Source organism: Aspergillus melleus, assembly GCF_016097325.1.
Source record: "Aspergillus melleus strain CBS 546.65 chromosome Unknown contig1, whole genome shotgun sequence".
NCBI lineage: Eukaryota > Fungi > Ascomycota > Eurotiomycetes > Eurotiales > Aspergillaceae > Aspergillus > Aspergillus melleus.
This window is the reverse complement of record NW_025763370.1, coordinates 4,858,023-4,879,923: the sequence shown is the minus strand read 5'-3', so window position 1 is coordinate 4,879,923 and position 21,901 is coordinate 4,858,023. Positions and strand designations below refer to the sequence as shown.

The 21,901-nt window shown below is 49.0% G+C and overlaps 10 protein-coding genes across 11 annotated transcripts; 3 read left to right on the top strand and 7 right to left on the bottom strand.

Moving 5' to 3' along the window:
• Positions 1-324: 324 nt before the first annotated feature.
• On the bottom strand, positions 325-1,401 carry LDX57_001742 (uncharacterized protein; the record flags this gene model as incomplete). The annotated part of the gene is made up of 1 exon (XM_046083388.1): positions 325-1,401. The coding sequence occupies one exon, from the start codon at positions 1,399-1,401 to the stop codon at positions 325-327; it is 1,077 nt and encodes a 358-aa protein (XP_045939345.1).
• A 737-nt stretch (positions 1,402-2,138) lies between these two features.
• LDX57_001741 (uncharacterized protein) lies at positions 2,139-3,482 on the top strand (the record flags this gene model as incomplete). The annotated part of the gene is made up of 2 exons (XM_046083387.1): positions 2,139-2,263; positions 2,315-3,482. The coding sequence occupies 2 exons, from the start codon at positions 2,139-2,141 to the stop codon at positions 3,480-3,482; spliced, it is 1,293 nt and encodes a 430-aa protein (XP_045939344.1).
• An 812-nt stretch (positions 3,483-4,294) lies between these two features.
• Positions 4,295-5,345, bottom strand: LDX57_001740 (uncharacterized protein; the record flags this gene model as incomplete). The annotated part of the gene is made up of 2 exons (XM_046083386.1): positions 4,295-5,273; positions 5,341-5,345. The coding sequence occupies 2 exons, from the start codon at positions 5,343-5,345 to the stop codon at positions 4,295-4,297; spliced, it is 984 nt and encodes a 327-aa protein (XP_045939343.1).
• A 29-nt stretch (positions 5,346-5,374) lies between these two features.
• LDX57_001739 (uncharacterized protein) lies at positions 5,375-5,932 on the bottom strand (the record flags this gene model as incomplete). The annotated part of the gene is made up of 1 exon (XM_046083385.1): positions 5,375-5,932. One exon carries the CDS (start codon positions 5,930-5,932, stop codon positions 5,375-5,377), a length of 558 nt encoding a protein of 185 aa, XP_045939342.1.
• Positions 5,933-6,885: 953 nt separating this feature from the next.
• On the bottom strand, positions 6,886-8,718 carry LDX57_001738 (putative aminotransferase). The gene is made up of 7 exons (XM_046083384.1): positions 8,601-8,718; positions 8,513-8,546; positions 8,331-8,460; positions 7,944-8,264; positions 7,802-7,879; positions 7,235-7,748; positions 6,886-7,164 (listed from the first exon to the last, which is right to left on the bottom strand). The coding sequence occupies exons 1-7, from the start codon at positions 8,680-8,682 to the stop codon at positions 7,112-7,114; spliced, it is 1,212 nt and encodes a 403-aa protein (XP_045939341.1). The 5' UTR covers positions 8,683-8,718; the 3' UTR covers positions 6,886-7,111.
• Positions 8,719-8,790: 72 nt separating this feature from the next.
• On the bottom strand, positions 8,791-10,651 carry LDX57_001737. Of its 2 annotated transcripts, XM_046083382.1 has the most exons (4): positions 10,367-10,651; positions 10,192-10,316; positions 9,572-10,137; positions 8,791-9,518 (listed from the first exon to the last, which is right to left on the bottom strand). In XM_046083382.1, the coding sequence occupies exons 1-4, from the start codon at positions 10,518-10,520 to the stop codon at positions 9,071-9,073; spliced, it is 1,293 nt and encodes a 430-aa protein (XP_045939339.1). In that variant the 5' UTR covers positions 10,521-10,651; the 3' UTR covers positions 8,791-9,070. The 2 variants fall into 2 exon arrangements, with proteins under 2 accessions (XP_045939339.1, XP_045939340.1); XM_046083383.1 differs by having other exon boundaries at positions 8,791-10,137.
• A 1,303-nt stretch (positions 10,652-11,954) lies between these two features.
• On the top strand, positions 11,955-14,891 carry LDX57_001736 (uncharacterized protein; the record flags this gene model as incomplete). Its single annotated transcript, XM_046083381.1, has 12 exons — positions 11,955-12,016; positions 12,073-12,190; positions 12,237-12,301; positions 12,354-13,222; positions 13,284-13,437; positions 13,492-13,567; positions 13,617-13,771; positions 13,824-13,881; positions 13,935-14,343; positions 14,432-14,455; positions 14,513-14,563; positions 14,622-14,891. The coding sequence occupies 12 exons, from the start codon at positions 11,955-11,957 to the stop codon at positions 14,726-14,728; spliced, it is 2,148 nt and encodes a 715-aa protein (XP_045939338.1). The 3' UTR covers positions 14,729-14,891.
• Positions 14,892-15,045: 154 nt separating this feature from the next.
• LDX57_001735 (uncharacterized protein) lies at positions 15,046-15,678 on the top strand (the record flags this gene model as incomplete). Its single annotated transcript, XM_046083380.1, has 1 exon — positions 15,046-15,678. The coding sequence occupies one exon, from the start codon at positions 15,046-15,048 to the stop codon at positions 15,676-15,678; it is 633 nt and encodes a 210-aa protein (XP_045939337.1).
• Positions 15,679-16,799: 1,121 nt separating this feature from the next.
• Positions 16,800-19,086, bottom strand: LDX57_001734 (ankyrin repeat domain-containing protein; the record flags this gene model as incomplete). Its single annotated transcript, XM_046083379.1, has 1 exon — positions 16,800-19,086. Exon 1 carries the CDS (start codon positions 18,783-18,785, stop codon positions 16,800-16,802), a length of 1,986 nt encoding a protein of 661 aa, XP_045939336.1. The 5' UTR covers positions 18,786-19,086.
• Positions 19,087-19,111: 25 nt separating this feature from the next.
• Positions 19,112-20,429, bottom strand: LDX57_001733 (uncharacterized protein; the record flags this gene model as incomplete). Its single annotated transcript, XM_046083378.1, has 1 exon — positions 19,112-20,429. One exon carries the CDS (start codon positions 20,427-20,429, stop codon positions 19,206-19,208), a length of 1,224 nt encoding a protein of 407 aa, XP_045939335.1. The 3' UTR covers positions 19,112-19,205.
• Between the last annotated feature and the right edge of the window lie 1,472 nt (positions 20,430-21,901).

The window sequence follows — 21,901 nt, the reverse complement described above, 5'->3', positions numbered from 1 at the left end:
TTCTTCAGATACCCACAGTTGTTTCCTTGAGAGAAAGATGAAGTACTTACCGTGCTGTACCAGCCTGGTAAACATTTTTGTAAACTTTCGCTGTCGAAACTCAGCATAAGCCCAGGTGTTCATGGGAGCAGCCCTGGATGTCTCAAGAGTCAGGAAATCCTAGCCTACAGTAAGCCGGCTACATCGCCGTTCTACACATTTAAGGATGGCCAGGATCGGACGGATTACGCTTGGAGAACAGGCGCAGAGAATGGAAAATCAATTACCCCAGTCATCACCATAAGTTCCCATCTAGTGAGACATAGCAGAACTATTCTCCCCACACTACTCAGAGGGCCCCTGAACTTCATCGTCGTCACGAGTGAAATAAGTCCACGCCCAGCACGTCCCAGCAACGCCGAGCCCTACCAAGGCACCGACTTGACCCGCAGGATGAAGGAGATTGAATGCAAGAGCTAGTCCTGCACCACTTGGGACGACCGTAACACCTCCTGCCGTGGCTGCCCCCAGAGCCGCCCCTGCTCCCATTCCGACTATCGCAGTCCCGACACCTGTACTGCCCGTCTTTATCGCGTGATCCCATTTTTCGCGGGCCTCCTTTGGCATGGGATCTTTTGGTGTCAAGTCGATAGATGGAACATCCGTGGGAACATGAAGCTTGGGGAACGGGATCCCGTCGCCAGTTATTTGCTCCGATGGCTCTGTTTGCTCCGATGGCTCGGGAGTGTCCTCATCGCGGCCGCCGACAGGACAACCGAAGTGACTGGAACTGGGGCAACTGAGTTTGGCCTTCTCCCTGTCCGAATATACCGCGTTATCGATCATCGACGGTTGCCCGGGGTATAAAGCACCACCCAGGCAGACAGCCTCCCTAGTGATCTCGGGGTCCGCGTAGCGGTGCATGTCCTTGAGAGGGAATTTCTGCACCTGGTACGCCGCGTCCTGGATCTTCATCTCATGCCAGTTGCGTGTGTGGGCGAGCTGCCTGAGGAAGAACCCAGCAGCCGTCCGCACATCCATGCGCTGTTCCGCTGTGAGCGGCACCTTCCGGACGCTGGCGGGATTCCGTGGACTCCGCTCATGGAATCTTGTGGTTTGCTGCAGTATGCCGGTGGCTGAGCTTTTGGGGTTCTTAGCACGCGGGTTGATATCGGACTCGCGATGTGCGGTCAGTATAATTATTTCGTAAGCCTTGCGGGCGTGTTCGGGTTTGATATGGCCAGCTTTCACAGCTTGCTGTACCTCAGCCCCGCATGCTAAGGCGTATCTCTCTTTCTCCGAGGTGAGCTTTTGTCCTGGAGCTCTTCTCGCCCAGTCGGTCCATGCCTGGTGGTGTGCGTCTTCGTTCTGACGCGGAGGTACAGGCAGGCTTGAAGCACATTCGGATGTACTGGTGGACATCTTGTTGGTGGGACCGTATGGTGATATGACCTGGGATGGAGATACTAGGGAGGTCAAGGTAAGGACAAAAGTGAAGACGATAGAAATGTCGACTTGCTTTGTGACTTTGAGACCGGAAAGAAAGATGGTCGAGAAGAAGAACACATGCGGAAGATACGGCTTTATAGACATTTTATGACATTCACTACCCAAGATAAAGGCCAGCCCTCCTTGCCGTATACTTGAGCATCTGATGCCGCCAAGAAAGAAGTCGAGATGATCAGACAAAAGAGAGCTTCATACGGACTAGCTTGCGAAACAAGCGAACAAAAGGGTCGTGCATTAGCGCTATGCTGTTCCAAGGTCGGCCAATCGAGCCTTGCCAAGGTACAGTTCCTCCGGTCCGATTGCAAGCCTCCTTGGGCATTCGTTGGACGAAGAGCGGGGTACTATCAGCTTTGCTGCCACGTCGATAGGAACAAAGTGTTCAGTGTTGGCTTCCTCAGTCATCCTGTGAAGCTGCCACTTCATTTGGTAGCTCGGAAGAATCCAGATGTTGGAAACGTTATGATCAGTTGAACGTGGAGCACTCTGGATCACACGGCTCAAACGATGTCCCTTCTACGTCTTGATCTAACAATATAGTCATTACCTTTTCTCTCTACTGCTTTCAGCAAATTCTCTAGATCACTAGAGCATTAAACCAACAGAATAACCCACGAGCACACCTGGAACAAACTGTGTTCTCGGTGTCAAGTATGGAACGCGCGAGGGCCTACGAGAAATACCGCTCTCTTATCTTCCGACTCTTTGTCACCGAGGGCTTGACGCGCGAGCAGGCCAAGCTCGAGTTTGAGAGACTGGAACTGGAGCCCCGGTTGACGTAAGTGGTCAATTGTTATATACGTTTATACCTACCAACTCATTCTGACAGGATCAACCAATGGAAAACCTTGCTACGCAATTTGCGTATCTATAAGAACATCCGGGGCGAGAACGCCGCTTGCGCTCAGACTATCCTCGATCAAATGCCGGATGGTGGGCACTGCCTGATCTTTGAACATGGTGTGCTTCAAGATAATCATGAAATCACCCAGCATAATCGCAGAAGGCAGAAAAAGCCGAAGAAGGCCACTTCTCCAAAGCCTAAAAGAATCAGTCTACCTTTCAATATTACCGCTCTCAGTAACCCGACCACTTTCAGAGACTTTCAGTACCTTCTTTACATTACTCGAATCCATTTTGAGTCCTCTTTTGACACTGGTAGATGGGCGCCAAACAATCAGGGACTTTGTGCTAGGAGCCCGGACCTCCGAGATCAAGTAGGGGGGCTCAGTAAGCTACATAATCGGATATTCTATGCGTTGAGGCACTTGAAAGATGGGCAAAGTGATCAAGCCCAGGAATTATTACAAGACGCTTCTACTCTACAAAGATCAGTTGTGAGGTACTCTCATCATCGACAAATTCCAGACATTCTTGGAATACTGCTTATGGTCTGGAGATCTGGGAACAAGAAGTTACAACATTCAATCAGGGATGATCTGGTTGCTTTGGCAGCACAGAGTCTCCCGCAGAATGACCCGCGCAGATTGATGCTTGAATGCCTGGGAAAGCTGGACTTGGACCAGATTCGCCCTCTTTACTTAGCATTCGATGCTTATTGCCGTTCATTATGGATGGAGCGATCTTCTGGCAGCATTATCAAAGCATATGTCTCCTACAATCAAGCCCGGTTTCCAAGAGCAGACGAGGGTGAATTCTACAGCCTGTACAAGGGAATGACGTTCGAGGGTATTGGAAACACCCTAGCTCGGGTGGATGTCGAGTTAGAGCCATACAGCCATGAGAACATGCTGCTATGGCACACCGCAATCGAGTACCTCTGGAGTCGGGGAAGATATACAGAAATGGGATACATCTGCGCACGTTTATCCAAACGTATTCATCAGCTTGGGACAGAATTCGATTATACTCAAAAACAGCAATTGAACCATGATGCTTCTACCACTTCTCTTCTTCTTGGTCTGGCGCATGAAGCCCTGGGATGCCCTTGTAGCGCGAGATTAGAATTTGAACGCGCGGGCTCAACTTCGAGATAAAGTCGTCCCTAGTGATACATGGGATCCAGCAAGAAAAGCCGCTCTGAACAAGTGGATCGAGATAGACACTCGAATTGGCGAAACGCACAGCGTGACCACAAGCAGTGAGTTGGTTGACAAGATGTACAAGACTGGTTCATCTACGAATAAGCGCCTACCCGCACAGTCTAAAGCCACGAACGGCTTCCGGGGCTTGGAAGCGTGAGGCTATTTGCTCTTTTAGCCCTGGATAGTCACGTCGACTGGAGTCAGCGACCTGCAGGGTGGCCCTATTTTCATCATCAGTTTGTTTATCTTACGTCTGACCAAAAATGCAGCTTCCTTATTTTCTTATGCCCAACTTCCTATACTTCTACACTTTGTTATCTTGCATTGGAATTGACGAACGGATTGGGGTGGCTAGCTCAAGCTTGTTGTATGTACTCAGTTCTTCTGCGATAAACTCATATCATTTACGATACTCTCGTTAGACACCAACTTGAAAGGATAAATCAGAGCATAAGAAACGATCAGTTACCACTTCATTCCAGGTGATAACAGAGCTAACGTAACCGTGCCGCCTGCCACACCAACTTTTACCTTAATGAAGCCACTCCCAGGCCATTTTGTAAATGCTTTTTTATAAGAGAATCGGTGATATAAATTCATTAGCAGGCCAACTAGCTACTCTTCTGGGACAAAATGTATGTATATGACCTACAACTCCACAACAGATTCATATCCCCCCGTATGACACAGCACATTGCCCAGATACACACACCTTTATCCATACTACCAACAGCTTTGGTGTCAAACACATACACACCACCCAATTAATCCAAATGATAATTCCTCCCCATCGGTGGCAATGGATTCTCCGTCAACGTCTCATCCGAGAAATTCCCCCGATGACCCTCCTGTACGACAACCTCCATCCTCTCCGGCGAGACACTCCCAGCACTACTCGACTCACTCCCCTGACTAGCCATCCGAGTAGTCACACGAGTCCCATCACTCGGTTTCTCCTCCCCTTCTACCTGCCCCTCACTCCGCGCCCTAGGTTTAATAACCCCCATCTCAACAAAATGGTCCAGATCCCCCTTATCCGGCGAAGATGGCCGATCAACAACATCCCTCGCGAACGTCGTCCACCGCCCAGCGTCCCACCAACTCGGTTTCTTCTGACCGATCCCGAACTTGCTCGCGCGCGCAGCTTCAAGATCCCCACGCCGGGCAATCAACGCCTGATCCTCATTCAACTCACAAAAGCCACACATATTCATGACCACAATGACTAACAGAACAGGCGTATACCCCAGCCCATAAATCCACCCAGAGTCAACATCATACCGTAACGGCGACAGGGACCAATCAAACGCGGACGCAATCGCATACCCAATCTTCACGCCCAGCAAGGCAATAATAACCAGGAACTGCGACGGCGCTTCGTTAAGATAGAAGAGCAGTTGGCCGAGGATACTCGCCGGACGGGCCTTGTAGCGATAGATACTATGTTCCAGGGCGTAGCAGATGACCAGCATACCCGCGAGAGCCATGAATGCGGCGACGCGGAAACGGAGATCTGTTGCGACAGGCCGGGCGGAGAGTTCTTGTTGCTCGGGGCTTCGTTGGTGTTCGATGGGCGACCAGGACCGGGGGATCGTGAGGATGAAGTTGATCAGCGCAAAGGCGTAGAAGAGGATCGGGAGGAGGAATTCCTGGCGTTGGCGACTGTGGTTGCTGTTGCTGCTGGAGTTGGTGGTGAAGGCGTAGGGGTCTCGATCGCAGATTTGACGCTCTTGCCAGGAGCCCCTGGTTTTCATGGTTAGTGGATTGTCTTTTACTTGGGAGGTACTGATGTACTGGGTTGAAAAGGGACATCATAGCGAATTCTTAACAGGGGAAAAAGGAACTCACCATTGTCTCACGGCCTCCCATACAGCCGCCATCAACGCCGGCATAATCATCATATAAAAAACGCTCTGAATAACCAACGGCGCACTCTGCAAATAACTCCGATCGACATCAATACTCATAAAGCAGCTGATCGTGCCACACACAGCTACAACCAACAGCCAACACCACTTCATCTTCCGACCCAGGACGCGCCAGCGAGGATCAACAGGCAGGTATCGCCGACCGTGCTTGCGCATATTAATCAGCGTGAAAAAGATCGAGAGAGCAAACATCAAGGCGAACGCCATGCCGATGGACGCACGCTGACCGATCTGGTTGACAGGCGCATAGCATGAAGTGCCGTTGACGACGGTACCGTTCTCGGCGAAGAGATGGGGCTTGAATTGGTCGAAGATCAGGTAGCATTCTGTGCCGTTGGAGAGGGTGCCGTTGGTGTAGAGCGTGTAGTTGTATAGGTTTAGAGCGTCGCGGTCGAAGTGCACCGTGTTGATGAGCACGTCCGTGTCGTTGGCTCCGGTGGGCAGGGATGCCAGGGCCCGAGTGAGTAGATTCATCTTGTCTCGTTTGTGACGGCGGGTTTGCGACGGCGGACTTAATGCCGCGTCATTTGTCGCGGGTAGCACAAGAAGGCAGTAGAAGCATAGAGAAAACCATTATGTGCAGATGGGAGAAAGGTCAAGTAGAAAAGGCGCGGAAGGGCCGGAGTTGAGAAGTAGGGTTGTATTCCAGGGCGCAGTCGATGATGCGGAGACCCGACGGGACGGGACTTTGGTTGAACCACGGAGAAAGAGACGTCATGTACAACCTAACGGCATTTGATTTTTTTTATTCAATCAGGTTTTGCTGCGAGGAACATATACAGTCAGCAGAGTGATCTATTGTTTCCGCAAAAGACTTTGATAGGGTTATTGGCGGTTGGCTTATATGTGCGGGTTATATAGTTGGCAAAGAAGATGGCAGAAGAATTGTTAAAACAACAAAGGGTCCTGCTGCTCTCAGTAAATGAAGAATGCAATTAAAAATAGCGCTAGCAGGCGCCTTAAATATCATCGTTTACCTCATCAAGAGAGTCTGCCAAAGGTTAACAAGTTGGTCGCGTTCCCATCCTCGATATCGCAAATGATCCAGGATATCTTTCAGTAGAGGCTCGTACTTTGATGGCTTCAATGGAAGGCCCCTGGACCGCTGAGTGGACTGTATGCATACTAAAGGGACGAGAACTGTTCGTGTTGATATTGGAGTTCTTTCCATTGGGACGACGTAGAAGGAAAACCGTATCCCGATTTCGCCATGTCCATCATCATGATGACGCGACGCATCCCAGGTTCCCTGTTGATACGTGGCACCCTTCGATCTTGCATTACTTCGTAATTGGTGATACAGTGCCGGGGTAAACAATGGAACAGGATTATCCTTGTTCTTGTGCTTGTGTGTTGTCAAAGTAAGTTGGGGCTGTTTCCATCCGATTATGCAGTGCAAGGTCCCCTCGCATGACAAGTTACGTGGATGGAGGAATTGATATCTGGGTAGCTTGTCTTACTCTGTACTATTCTGATAGAAGTCATGAATCCGTTGTTCATGTTCTGGGTCATATGGTTCCTCCGCCGAGGCTTAGCCTAGGTGCCAACGGATCGACGATGTCATTGATTCATAGTATCGTGGCATGGCTTTCCGTCTGTCTTGATTTCTCTATATATCCAGTATTACAGTCTTGATGAGATACGGTCGCTCGATTAGCCCTCCAACACTGTCTTTAAAACATCCACTAGACCTTTGACCTCCTCCACTATGACACCATTAGCATCAAATCTCAACAATGAACAAATGGAAGAACATAAGGGATGTAGGAGACCCACCGGTATTATAGTGCAAGAAGCTAATTCTCACCACCCCATCATCAGGATCCTCAACCTTCAGTATATCATGCAGCAGCCGATGGCTGTACATATGCCCGGAACGGAACCCAAAGTTCGACCGCTTCTCGACCTCCTCCACGATCGCCTGACTCTTCCATCCCTTAACCAGGAAGCTGATTACCGGAACCCTCCGGTGCTGGTCCGCCGACGGCTCTCCGATGATAGTCACCTTGTCGTTGCTACGAAGATACTCGAGGAGAATCGCCTGGAGTTCCTCCTCATGGTCTGCAATAGCCTTCCAAGCCGACGCGCTGTCCGATCCAAAGTACGCTGTGATCTCCGGAATTGATTGGGTAAGCTCATAGTTTGACGAGGCGAGGGTGAGCTTCGTTTCGAGGGTCTGCGGCTCCGAGGACTTGAAGTAGTGGCCTAGCATGTTAATTTGGTCGTGGATGCGGCTGTGACAGTAGATTTGGGCAACGTGTGGTCCGTAGACCTTGTACCAAGAGAAAGCCTGCAGGGTGTCAGTTCCGGGTCAATGGGTGGTCGGGATAACATATAGCGTACGTAGATGTCGACATCAAGTTCCTTGACGTCGACCGATCTGTGCGGAGCAAGGGCGACGCCGTCCACACAGACAAGAGCCTAATGTTTGGCATTGATCAGCCTGTGCCCAACTCGATGGATGTTAGAAAAGAAATGGTCTTACCCGAGGGAACTGATGAACGACATTTGCAATCTCCTTCACGTTCGTGATCGTGCCCGTGATGTTAGAGGCATGCGGGAAAGCCACCAATCTGGTCTTCTCAGACAACAAGGGCTTCAAGGTTTCAACATCGCAGTCGGGATTCGTGGGGTTCCTAGGCGTCCACCATTTGACAGTCAGGCCTAATAGCTTTGCAATTCGCACCCACGAATTAGTATTGGCCTCGTGGTTGAGAACCGAGATAATCAGCTCGTCTGAAGGCTCAAAAGACAGCGCCGTGGCGAGGTTGAGATAATTCTGGGTGGTTGAAACACCGATGGAAATCTGTCACGAATCGGCTGGATTAACACCGCTCGAAAACCAGTCATTCTGAGAGAAGACAGTACATACCTCCTCGGGTCGAGCATTGATGAATTCGGCTCCTGCCTTGTAGCCCTTCACGTACGCGTTCGTGGACGACTGCGCAACGGGATAAGTGGCGCCGAGCTGGACATTGGTGTTTGAGAGGTAATTTCTGATCCTAGTCCGGGGTAAATAGTGGATCCCGCTATTCTATGGAAGCAAGAGCTTACGAGTCAATCACAGTGTCAAGAACCTGACTACCTCCTGTTATCTGTGAGTTAGAGGAGACACGTAAGGGGGTAAGTCAGTAATGCTTACCGGCATTGTCCATAAAGACCTGTTGTTTGTTTAGAGCGGGAAAGCGCGAGGGTGCCTCGGTAATGTTGAATGTTGTCGCCATGATGGTCGAGATTACGTCCTCGAGGATAATCAGTATGAAGGAAAGTATGGCATGGGAGAGAACAAGCAGAAGAGGAGGAATTTAAGGATGAAGAGGGGAAGCTATAGTTAAGTGGGGTGTTACATAAGCCTCTTATCGTGCCTTACGCCCTGCGCCCTGCGATTGACCTGGACTTGACCACTCCTTCCTGCTTTGTCTATCGGGCAAAACTCAATTTAATCTTTTTATATGCGAGATACGATTACAAAGTGATGGCTTTGATCGATCAGGCATTAACCTGGAACCGAAAGGAAACAAGGGGGCGGATAATTGGAGAAGCATCCATAGTCTTCGGTTTATATATAACTGTTTGCGGAAACCCTCAAGTCAACCATATCCCAAACTCCATCTAAACCTTGGCCTTCAAGGAAAACCCGATAAGCACCACTCTAGCTACAGTGAAAAAGAATACACTGCCCGCCATCATGGCGCCTGCAAATACCTGCAACCCCCAGTACGTCCCGTGCTGCCGATTGAGGATGGCTCCTGCGATGGGACTCCCCGTGAGAGATGCGATGCTAAGACAAGTGAACAGGACACCCTGACGGACTCCGATCTTGGAGACGTCGGCAGAGATTTGGCTGAGAAGAGCCGGCACCATGCCGACGAAGGCCCCCGAAGCAAATCCGTACAGCAGAACAAACACAACGTAGATGGCAGCAGATCCGGGCGCAAGCAAAGTCCCGGGAAGCCAGAGGACCAGGATAGAGATGGCAGAAAGTGTGCACATGACGATCATGACGTTGAATCGACCAAATTTGTCGCCCAGATACCCGGGAAGGATGCGACCGGGGAGACTGCGAGAGTTATTGAATGTCCCAGCGTGCAATTCAACAGACTGGATACGTACCTTGCAGCATTAAGGATGGCTAATAGATAGCTTGCCAATTCGCGGTTGACACCGTCTTCTTGGGCCTCCAGAATCACATAGTTGATTGGCACGAACATGGCGAAGAATCCACAACAGGCTGCCAGCATCAACAGAATAAATGGAAGCTCTGCAAAAGGGCCGATATAGTCGTTGAGCTTGACCGGCCGTGGAACCGGCGCAACTCGGGATCGAACAGTCAAATTAGCAACGACCAGGAGCGCAAGCACTATGAACGCCGGGATCCGAAGAGACCATCCGAACCCGATTCTGGGTAGAAGTCGAGAGAGCATGGTTGGGAAGATAACACCCCCCAGAGATGAGCCACTGGACACAATTCCAAAGGCCAGAGCCCGTCGCTTGTCAAACCATGTCGCCGTGCTGGAGAGTGCAGGATAAAAAATGAAACTGGCCCCAAGTGGGCTGCAGATGCCTTGGGCCAGGATAAATTGATAGTACTCGCTAGAGATGGACGTCATCATCAAGCCGAAAACATGGAGGAACGTCCCCGTAAGAAGCAGCCATCTAGGGCCGTAGTTGTCGAATAACTGGGACTGTTAGCGACTGGACTCTTCAAGTCGAAGTCTCGAGATCAGACATACCCTGCCAATGACGATTCCTGCAGCAAAAAGAACGAATGGTTCCAGGGACAGGATCCATGAGATACTGGAAGCTGTGTAGGAGTGCAACTGATTTGCCTGATAATAGTCCTGGAAGACTCCAATTGCTGATATCCAGTTAGTACCATAGGTTTGTTATTATCGCAGGCTCACTCACCATTGACCCAGCCGAAACTGCAAAAAAGACAGCACCACGCTCCTGCAACCACCGTCCAGGCTCGCATGCCTTGGTCCACCTGCCGTGCCGAGCATTCCAGCGCCTCGCTCGCTGTCGCAGCCACCTCAAGCTTAGGGTCCGTTGATTTCTCCATTTTTGAATCAACCTTTGGGACCTTGCCGCACAATCACAAAAACAAGACAGGAAGAAGAAAAAAAAAGTTACTCTTACAGCCCAACTTCGACTCGCAGGCCGTGGCCCGCAAAGACACCTGCAGGATTCACGAGAAAATTTCAATGGGCGATAAGAGTCATTGATTGGATTTCTAAGCGGCAAAGATCATCTTCGCCAATCAGGCTGTTCCACAGCCGCTATACCAAAAGACTAAGGATTTAGTCCGTTTTAAGCTTCGTGCCTTTTCTAGCGGGGATCAATCAAGCCACCGAAATTTACGAGATAAGAGATCAAGGGTTTTCAAGGAATAATAGATATCATATATAGTCCCTATGCTGAAATCTGTGGATTGGCAGGAACTAGGTGAATAGAACATCCTTGTATACTTGCCGTGCGTGCACTTGAAGCTGACCATATGAAGGCTACTGTTTGCAACTTTACCTCTGTAGGACTTGCCGGCAAGGCTACATGTGATAAATTGATTACACTGTCTCGCTGGTATCTCTACCGTTGGCTTGGTTTGGTAACATCCTAGCTGTTTTACTGACCGACTTAAGAGCAACCACCTCAAGTTCGTTCCAGCCCTTCCGGCGCGGACTTTTTTTTTTATCGGCGCCAGACAATACACTTCTTCCTTTACCACCTACTTAACTAACAAGGTTACAAGAGTCCCCATCGAAAGAATATAAAAAACAACGAAACCAGAGCTTTTTCGCCTGCCATTATAAATGTGTACTTTCGTGGACGAGCCTTACAGATATTATTTTAAAAGTGATGTAGACAACGTCGCTCCCTAGTAGGACAGGATCAAGATAGTGTTATCGTGATTCAATCTGATGGAAAGACAGAGATTATAGGAACAGCAAAAGCGATCGCTCCAGTCTACTTTTGCTTCTCTTTGTAGACGGATAGAAAAATCGAGAAAGTATCAACAAGGGCGCTTTATACCCTAGAGCGGGATATCTAGCTCCATCGATAGTCCAGATCGCACGCGCAGCAGGACATGCACCATCACTATTACGCCGGGTTCAACTTCTTTTTGCCTGCGCATAAATTGATATTTGTGATTGTTTGAAACGTAGTGGAAAAGTTCGGACCCTACCCGTAAGGATAACTCGTCTGTTCCCTCCGACTTAACGTCCTGATTAGTTCTTTCTAATTATGAAGATGCAGCAAAGGAAGTGCTGCAATAAGGGCAGACGCCTAAATAAATCCAAGAAAGTGAGGAGCAAAAAAGATGACATCATATTCAGGGACCGGCATTGGTGCGATAATTTGGCAATCCATCCTTCGAGAGGGGTCTCTTCCCCAGATTTCGGCCTCTCTTGTCCCGAAGCACTATAAAAGCTCTCTGCGCTCGACATGGCCCAATTCAGTCCTTTCACCCAGATAATTATGTATTTCCGTCTTCATCATGTTCACCGAGATATTATGTCTTCTTGCTTTATCCCTCCCAGTGCAGGGACGGATTGACCGGTGCGTGTCCACTTACCCCGTCTAGATTTAACCGCATTAGGCTGAATATGCCCCAGGCATCGAATCGTCTCCAGATACAACGTCGGCCGATCAAGTCTCATTGACCAGGATACTACACCACTCCAAGTTGGAAATGGCAATTTTGCATTCAATGTTGATAATACGGGGATGCAGGTAGGTGTCTCATCTCCTTATAGAACGCACAGCTGACACAAGCCAGTCATTTCTGCCGTTCAATACGCTCTCTAGTTGGGCATGGCATAATGATTCATTGCCAAAAAATGGGTACTTCTACTCTGCCACAATCTGAAACCTTAGATAACTGACACCTAGTCAGCGAGGACCCTGGTGATTATCACGGAGTAGGGAGATTGACCCACGGCAGGAACGTCTCCTACGATATCCCTGATCCGAATCTCCCGCAAGCCTCGCAATGGCTGATTTCAAATCCCAATCGCATCAATCTGGGCCGTATCGGCCTCCAGTACAAGGGTGCTAACCTGTCGGTGTCGGATATCACAGATCCAAACCAGACGCTGGATCTGTGGGATGGAGTCATCACGTCAACATTCAAGATCAACAACGAGAAAGTCAAAGTGGTGACGCAGGGCGACTTCGAATCCGACGCGGTTACTTTCCAGATCGAGTCAAAGCTAGTGGCCTCAGGGGATCTCTCTGTCGTGTTAAATTTCCCATATCCTCCAATTCATACCACCGAGTATAAGTATGAGGTGTTTGTTGGTGTTGAAGATTTTGCCGCAAACCATACCACGACCATCGAGGACGAGCCCAAAAAGAGCACAGCCCATATTTATCATGAATTGCAAGAAACAAACTATTTTCTCAACCTGCGATGGCCGTCCAGCTCTCCTCTCCGACTGTCGCGATCAAACAATACAACTCCGACAGCGAGGCATCGTTACTCACTCATTTCCACCTCATCGTCGTCCACGCTGGAATTCACCGCCCATTTCTCCCCAGCTAAGCAAGTGCCAAATTTGCCATCTTCAATCAAGCGACAGAATTCAGCGGGCTGGAACAAATATTGGAAAGAGGGCGGTTTTGTCGATTTGACCTCTTCGTCGAATCCCAAAGCAGACGAGCTTCAGCGCCGGATTATCCTATCTCAATACCATGTCCGAGTGAACAGTGCGGCCAAGGGTCAATCTCCGCAGGAGAGTGGACTCATGAATAATGGGTGGTATGGTATGTTGCTAACCTGAGAATGATTGTTATTATTTCGATATGCTTACGTTACTTGGTACAGGGAAGTTCCACATGGAAATGGTGGTCTGGCACAATGCCCACTGGGCCACATGGGGACGTCAGAAGTATTTCGACGATATCTTCCCCGCTCTTTACGAGACGCTGTTGCCGTCTTCAATAGCAAGGGCAAAAGCGATGGGATGGGATGGGGCGAGGTTTGCCTGCCTCATTCGAACTCGGGGAGGTTGTCAAGACGCTGATAATTGCAGATGGCCGAAGATGACAGAGCTCAACACCGGAGTCAGTTCTCCGGGCGGCATCAATGGACTTCTTTTGTGGCAGCAAGTGAGTTTAACAAGGCATCTTTTATCCGATCGAACTGACAAGACCACAGCCTCATCCTATGTTCCTGGCGGAACTAGCTTATCAGGCCTCTCCAACGCAAGACTCCCTGCGGAAATGGGATAAAATCTTGTCAGCCACCGCCGATTACATGGCCTCATACGCTTGGAAGAATGAATCCTCGGGATATTATGATCTAGGACCACCGTACTATATCAATCCTTTGCAATATAATGACAACTTTAACTCATTACCACAGATCGTACGGAGTCACCGAGAACACACCACCCTCTGAGACTCTCAACCTAGCCTACGAGGTATAATTCCCTTGCCTGCCCGAATACTGATCGAAGCTAACCCCAACCCTCAGCTCGCATACTGGCACTATGGCCTCTCCGTTGCCCTCAAATGGAAATCCCGCCTCAACCAGCCCTTCCCTAACAAATGGACCCAAGTATCTAAGAACCTCGCTCCCCTCCCACAAGTAGACGGCCTATACGCCGTCTACCAAGGTCTCAACAGCTCGTGGTGGAACGACACCTCCTTGACGGGCGACCCTCGAAGCCTCATCATGCTCCAGGGTATCCTTCCAGACACACCAGCCGTGGATCCCAAAACAGCTTTGAGAACCGCCGACAAGGTACGAGAAGTCTGGACGGACGATAAGATTCGAGGATGGGGAAGACCCGTGCTGGCGATTAATTCGGCGAGGATTGGGAATCCCGAAAGAGCGATTTATCATCTCACGGCGTATGAGTATTGGAAGTTTGATGATGCTGGTATGTCTTCTCCCTCCCGTCTGTTTCCTTGATTGATGTGGCTGGACGTAGTTGAACGTCAATTGCTAATATGATGGTCTTCTGTCAGGATTTGCGGTCCGTGGAGGTGATGGTATGTTTTTTCTCTCTATAACTGTGACACATTTGAACTAACAGCTACATCTAACAGGAGGCACTCCTCCTCCATTTATTCCCGGAAATGCAGGCTTCCTGTACGCAGGTTAGTTCAAAAATTCCTTAAGGCATTAAGATAGTGCTGCATTACTAACAGATACCAGTGGCATATATGGTTGCTGGCTGGAACGGGTCTCACGGCCATGCGCCTGGGTTTCCTAAAGACGGAAGTTGGACCGTGAAGTATGAGGGGTTGCGCAAAGCACTATAGGATCCGAGGTCAAGCAACACAAAGAGTAATATACATTCTTTCATATCCTCTAATGGAGTGACATCTCGCTCATCGTTGGAAGATTCCATGAATCAAGCGGGGCTTCCATGAAATCAGCCATGAAGACGACATGAATCTAGCTATTTAAAGAGCCTTCCTCCTCTAGTAGACAGCTGATCATCTTAAACAGTTAAATGCAAAATATTTGTCTATCCCAAAGGCCTACCCCTGACATTCGATCCGCCTACATACAAAGAACGCCTTTATCACTGTCACCTGCTTCTGAATTCTACCTGTTTCAAATCGAAACGGAAACAATGAACTCCTTCATTTTCATCATCACTTTAGCCCTGACCAATACCATCTGGGCGCAATCCCCCTCCGATGACAAGAAACACCACTGTATCGTTGGACTGACAGCTGCCCGCTACCCGGAGGTTGATACCACAACCGGCCATCCGGAAATCATCCTCCAGGGCTATTGTCAAGACAACTCGACAGCCGACGCACCTGAATCGGACCTATACACCAAAGCCGAATGTGACGCCATGCGAGACCCAATCATCAACACTCTGGACAAGATGTACGGCCAGCACAACATAGGCCAACACCAGTACGTCCCGGAATACGGATATGCCAAGGAGATCTTAAACGATACAATGGGCGATCTTCCAAGCGCGAACGCCACAAAGAATTTCGACACATGGCTCAAAATGTATGGCGATCAAACGGCATGGGTCACCTTTATGCATGCTCAAATGGCGGGTGCCCTGAAACAGGCCAAGGAAAAGGGCGAGTATCCAGAATGCACACCTGGTGAGCAATATATCACTGATGAGAATCGCCTGTGTCTTGAGGAGCGTCTCAATGTGTGTGAATATGCTTGGTCGAATTCGGAGTTTGTACGAGAGCATACTGGGAAAATGCCCTATTGGAGCCAAACTACTTGATTTTTACATGCATAAGAGAATTTGGAATTTATTTGTTCAATGAGTAATATACATTCTTTCACCTCTGCTTGTTGAGCCGGGTCTCAATGAGCATGACCTCTTGTTTTTTAAACTTCAATGTAGACACGAAGTTTTATGTACACTGATCTATCGTTTTGCCTAATATTATTACAATACAACCTGTTAATCTTGAACATATATGAAAATAGCACATAAGACTACAGTGGAAAGCATGGCTTCCTGTGCACTTAAATGTACTCAAACACTCTAAGTTCGCCTGCCAAGTATGTGAGGCTAGAATTAGCGAGGGTATTAACACCAGTGCAAGGTGTCGAGCTTCATTATCAGCATAGCATTGAACTAGAATCTTGTATTTGTCTAGTGTCTTATGTTGGAGCGGATGATGCGATCTGGCAATGTCATTCTCCGTGATGAAGGCTTTCTGATTCTAATAGAACGGCAGGATACCGATTAGAGCGCGCTGATACAGGCTGTAAGATAATATAGTTATGAGTGCTTGCGAGAATTGGTTATTATATCATTTTATGGGGCGAGCAACCAGTATCCGTCCTATAGTTACTTATATATCAACACTACAAATGAAGCAGGGTATGTTTCTAGGGACTGACCTCACTTGTTTAGGATCCTCAACCTGTAACATATGTTCATCATCCTAGTACATATGCTCTACGTCTAGGGATATTGTCACTTCTTCCATGTCTATCTGAGATTAATTCATCTAATAAGCAATATACATCATTCTACATCTGCCTACCGAGCTGGAGCTGCGTTCCGGCGAGCATGGTGTCTTGATTCTGATAGAACTGACTCGAAATCCTAACTAAACATGGCGTTATCCATATTATGCTCGAATGAGATGTTTGTCGTTTTTCTGCCCAGAGGACACGCAATCCGCAGGTTTCGAATCTACTGAATCGAAGCTGATGCTATAGTTAGACATGAGCCATGTCACATGCTCAACCTCCTCAAAATTCTAGGCTAGAATAGGCCGTACCCATTCCGTCGCTTTTCACTCTCGTATCTAAGGACTGAGTCGCTATCTTTTACCCATGAGCCGTTTCCACCAATTTGTCGGGCCTGACCTTGCCTTACGCTTATTGTCATTCATTTTGTGTGTAGGCGTTGGCGAGTGTGTTGGTTTCCTTGAAGCTGCATGATCCGTGGAAGGTGGCGTAGAAGAAACTGGAACAGACGAGGATTAGCTCATTCGCGCATGCCTGATTTCCATCATTGAACAATTCAACCTCGTGGCTGCCGCCGATGTATCCTTCGTAGAATTCTGCGACGACCCTGGAGAAGTACTCGATTGGCCGTGGTTCCTCATTTTCAAGTATAGAAAAGTGCGATGTCAGGAGTACCACCGTCCGAGCCACGTTCTCTTCCCGATTACCACTTTGAATAGAAGCGTCAAAATCGTTTAAAAAGTCGCGAACGCCGTAGTGTAAGAACTCTTCTACCTCTCTGTTGTAGGCTATGGCGGCCCAATGTGAAAATGCTCTGGCTGTGATAGCATCTCCTTCTCTCCATCCGTGTCGGACAGCTGCGAGTTTGGTTTCCGAGCCGACGAGAACTGCGATTACCAGCAGTGCTTGAAGATCTCCAGGAGCGACCACCCGAAACAGTTGCGTCGGCAGGTCTGTCATGGCCGTCAGACCTCTATAGTTCCTAGAAACTACCAACTGGACGAAGAACTCGCGATACACTTCCGCCCATTGTCGCAATTCGTTCATTTTGTTCTTCTTAGCGAGTTCCTGCAGGACAGACATGTTCTCCCAGCGGTCCAATGCCACATATTTTATATAGAATATTACCATTCGAAGAATGATGGGAAAGCGGAAGGAAAGCCTGAGGACCTTCATGACCATGTTAACCTCCCGCGACGCCTGCTGGTATCGTGCGATAAAGATCTGTTCTTGAAGACCCAGTAGCTCATCCACCCGCTCATTCATTGGGTCGGAATGTCTTCTCAGGCAAGTGACTCCTGGGGGGATTGGCAATTTGTCCACACGCGCCCCGTGTTCAAGTAATAGTTGGATGATTTCCCTCGAATTTGCCTGAATGGCTCGAATCAGTGGTGTGTCGCCATGCTCAGTCTTGCTCTCGAGACGGGCCCCTTGGTTGAGCAGCACAGACATAATGTCTTTATGCTGTCCAGTGGCCGCGATATGAAGTGCCGTCAACCTGCTTCGATCTTTCACATTGACACGAGCACCATGGTCAACCAACAATTCCACCATGTCTCGGTGACCTTGGTTAACGGCCCAGGAAAGCGGCGTCCGGCCGTAGTTGTCCTTTCGCGAAATGAGATGGATATGCTCGCTGATCAACAATTTGGCCCATGCTACATTGCCAAGGTACGCAGCAAGATGCAAGAGCGTGAACGAGGGCGCGTTTCCGCCGTTCTTCTCCTGCTCCCAATAATCTTTCCACCAATCATCCCGGATTAGAGAATTGACCTTGAAGAATGGACGTGAGAACTCTGAAGGTGTATCAATCACATCAAAGGCGTGATGGAAATGCACCGGCCAATATTGAATGGCATAAGGCAAGAGGGATCCGTGGCTGTATCTCTCGCCAATCTTTCTCGGAGATCCGTAGTTACGTTCGATGTGTGCTAGGCAGGCCTGCATAAGAGATCTGTGGGTAATTTGGTTCATGTGAAACATGCTGATCCCTCTGATGTTGACTTGGTCGCTCTGAAAGAACTCCTTCGCTGATTCGTGGACCAGGTTGACTACATCTCCTTCAATTTTCACAAGTGCCCCGCAGAGTCTGAGCCGAATCCTGGTCACTTCAGCTGCCGTGAGGGTACCAGATGCTTTGATCCCTGTCGCCGCTGTTAATTCATCCACTGTGAGGGGTCGGGCAGCGAGAACGATCCATTGAAGAATGGAGACTAGCCCTTCCTTGTCGTCAATTTGTTGAAGTAGCCGCTGATAGACCCCACCAAGGCCTTTAGGAACACGATCGATGATTTCATTGATCTTGTGCCAACTCCTACCCTGGAGCTCATTGGCAACAAATCCAACCCACGAAAATGTACCATCAGCGCCAGCCAACAAGGCCTGCTGAACCTGCGCGACCATTGCTCTTGAAAGGTTTTGCTCGGATGTCAGTTCGTTAACTTTCGCGAAGATGTATCTCTCGACATCACGCGAGATCTCTCTATTAGAGTCATCCAACTTGATCTGCAGATACTGGCTAACTCTGTTCTCCAAAATAGCTGGCTGGGGTCGGGAGAGAAGAATGAGCTTCAGCCGTGGCCTTGCAGCTTTCCGAGAGTTCGACAAATAATTCCCAACGGCATCGAGAAGCTGCCTGAGTGATCCCTGTTCGCATTCATCCAGACCATCCAGTACACAGACTATCTGAGAAGACCTACTCTGCCGAAGCAGGGTTAGGAAAACACCCCACAAGGAGACAAAGCTGGAAATGGTGTATTTTGTTGTTTCAGTCCCCTGGAACGAGTTCTTGATATATTGTGCCAGGTGCGGATGAAAATCGATTCATTGATGTATGATGCCTCTTAATATAGTCAATGCCGTGTTCCGGTTCTTATCGCGGTTACTGCAGAAGTAGTAAAGGAGAACATTCTCGGCAGCGTCAACCACTGGTTGTAGCACCTCGGTGATGTAAATTGCCAGCATGGTTTTACCTTTCCCAGGACCACCTGAGATCCAGAGGAGTGGTTGGGTTTTGTCTGCCAACCACTCTTGATAGCGGGGATTTTGCATGAGCCATTCGCAGGTACCGTCAGCTCTGCGTCCTTTCAGTACAATAAGGGATTTTCGGTCAACTTCGGGTCTTGTTAAGAGCAAAGCGTCGAGAATCGGCACGGCCTCGGTGTTTATTGCCGAAGGTATCGTCGTGGAAACTTTGGGTATGAACGTCAGTACCTCCTTTGCATATGCTGCTGCAGATACTGCGGCGTAGGAATGCCAGAGCGTGGAACTGTGCGAATCTGCATAGTCGCAGACTCCTCGGATGACCAAATAATGGGCGGCATCTTTCAAGCCGGTCGCCTCCGTCTCGAAACATATAACGCCTTGCTTATGTGCCAACTCGTCTCGAGTCGCTCCGTGTCGCATCAAATGATGGCCGGAGGCAATCAGACCATAATGAACTATTGGACCTTGTACCTCCCGTGGTTGCCGGGGCCGGATCCTATCCACGTTGCAATGACTGCACCCGTTTTGTTCGGGCTCCATAGTTGTGTGATCATAATTTGGCTCAAATAGGGCGTCTTGCTCTGGGCCTGGACAGGTAAAGGTGGCGGGGTCTCTCGATAAGGTCTCCGAGATATACTGGGATATCTTACTTTCACCGAAGATTGCGGCTGTCTCGGCTTTTCCCATAGCTGTGAGAAGTAATGGTGTTGGCTTATTTAACGCTCTGCCGCCAATAAACTGATCCTCCACCTGCTCCCAGTTCACGTTATACTGGACGAGACCCGGCCGACCAGCGGTCGACTTGCTTACAATAATATCACCAAGACGAGTATCCTCCGTGTCTGGAACTCCTCCCCCAATACCAACCATCAGATTGAAGCGGACAGATTTGAAGCTTGCGCGCAACTGCGTGGCCACATCAGCTGCCGATGTTTCACCATGCACGCCGGAACTCGGATAGGCCAATACGACATTGTGACCTTGGAGACTCCCTAGAATGTAGTTATTGTTGTCGTCTAACTTTTGATTTGGAGGTAGGTTGTCATGAATGCGATCAAGCATCGCTTTGGCTGCTTCTACCTCTATGGGCAGTGCGCAAACCCACCCAATTAAGTAGTCGTCGCGGGACGCCATACCCAGTCAGAGAGCAGATTTGCAATGAGAAACTCATACAAGGTCGACCTTCCGGTTATGGGTTGAGAAAGCAAAGCAAAGCAATTCATTTCATTGATTAGGGAGTGCAGCAGCAAACACGAGAGAGGACAGATAGCTTTTGGTTGGCTCCAGCCCTGAACCTCCTGTGGAAGGCAAGGTACCGACGGGGGTACCTTACCTAGAATTACCCGCTCGGGCCGAAGGAAGGCGGAAATCCACCCACCCGCGCGAAAGTTGGCGGGGGTGTCAAATCTGGCGGCTAAACGATAGGCAATATATTCTCTAGGATCAATGAAGCCTCTTCGAACTTAATAGACTCCACGGGTGCTCACCCAAAGAATCGAGCTAGTTTTTCATTCCTACTTGCTCTTCCATAGCGTTCAAGAAAGGCAATCTTGAAGTATGGGGATTTCCTCGCGGTTGGACGCATTGTTAAGCACTGCATGACTGACAATTCGTACTAGCGGCAAAAAGGGCATCTCCAGGATGAGGCGGGCCCATGCAGCAGATTTGAACTATGCAGCTCCTGTCACATTTTCCTGTCACAATATCCGTGGCTCTACTGGGTAATTTTGCTTTTTTCTTTTTAGCGCACTCCCCAGCTCCTGCAAGGTAAGCAAGGCTAGCATATAGCAAGGACGAAGCCGGAAAGAGGCGCCGTGCAAAAAACACAGCGAACAGGACCCCTTTCTTATTTCTTATCCCCCCTCTCCAGGCCCGCCTCTCACATCATTAGGCGCGACAGCAATGGCATCGACTCCCCGTCTTCGAGTTTCGTCCCCCCATCCACCAATGGCAAGCCAAGAGCGGGAAAATGATTCTCTCCACCCGCAGTTTCTGAGAAGCACATCCAAGGCCGGCAAGACACGCAAGGTTCTTCTCTCTTTCGCTGAGCTGCCGGCATGGCATCAAGATAACAAGTACATTCTTCATGGCTATCGCCCAATATCAGGATCAGCTCAGGCCTCATTTCGCAGTTGGTCATACATCCACAATGAGTCAGTCAATATATATTCTCATTTGATACCAGCAGTCGCCTTTCTACTCGGCGAGTGGTATATAAATGAGTATCTTACAAGCAGATATTCGGATATCACTGGGGCTGATTTTTTTATTTTTACTTTCTTTCTCTTGACTGCCGTCGTCTGCCTGGGTCTGTCAGCAACATACCATACCTTAATGAACCATTCCCATGAAGTCGAACAATTATGGCTGCGACTTGACCTGATAGGCATAGTAGTTTTAACATTGGGCGACTTTGTATCAGGAATATATATGGTCTTCTGGTGTGAGCCTTTGTATCGAAAGATTCACTGGTCCATGGTGTGTTAACATCTATATATCTTATTTCTTTTTATCTCGTGATTAATACTTTGATT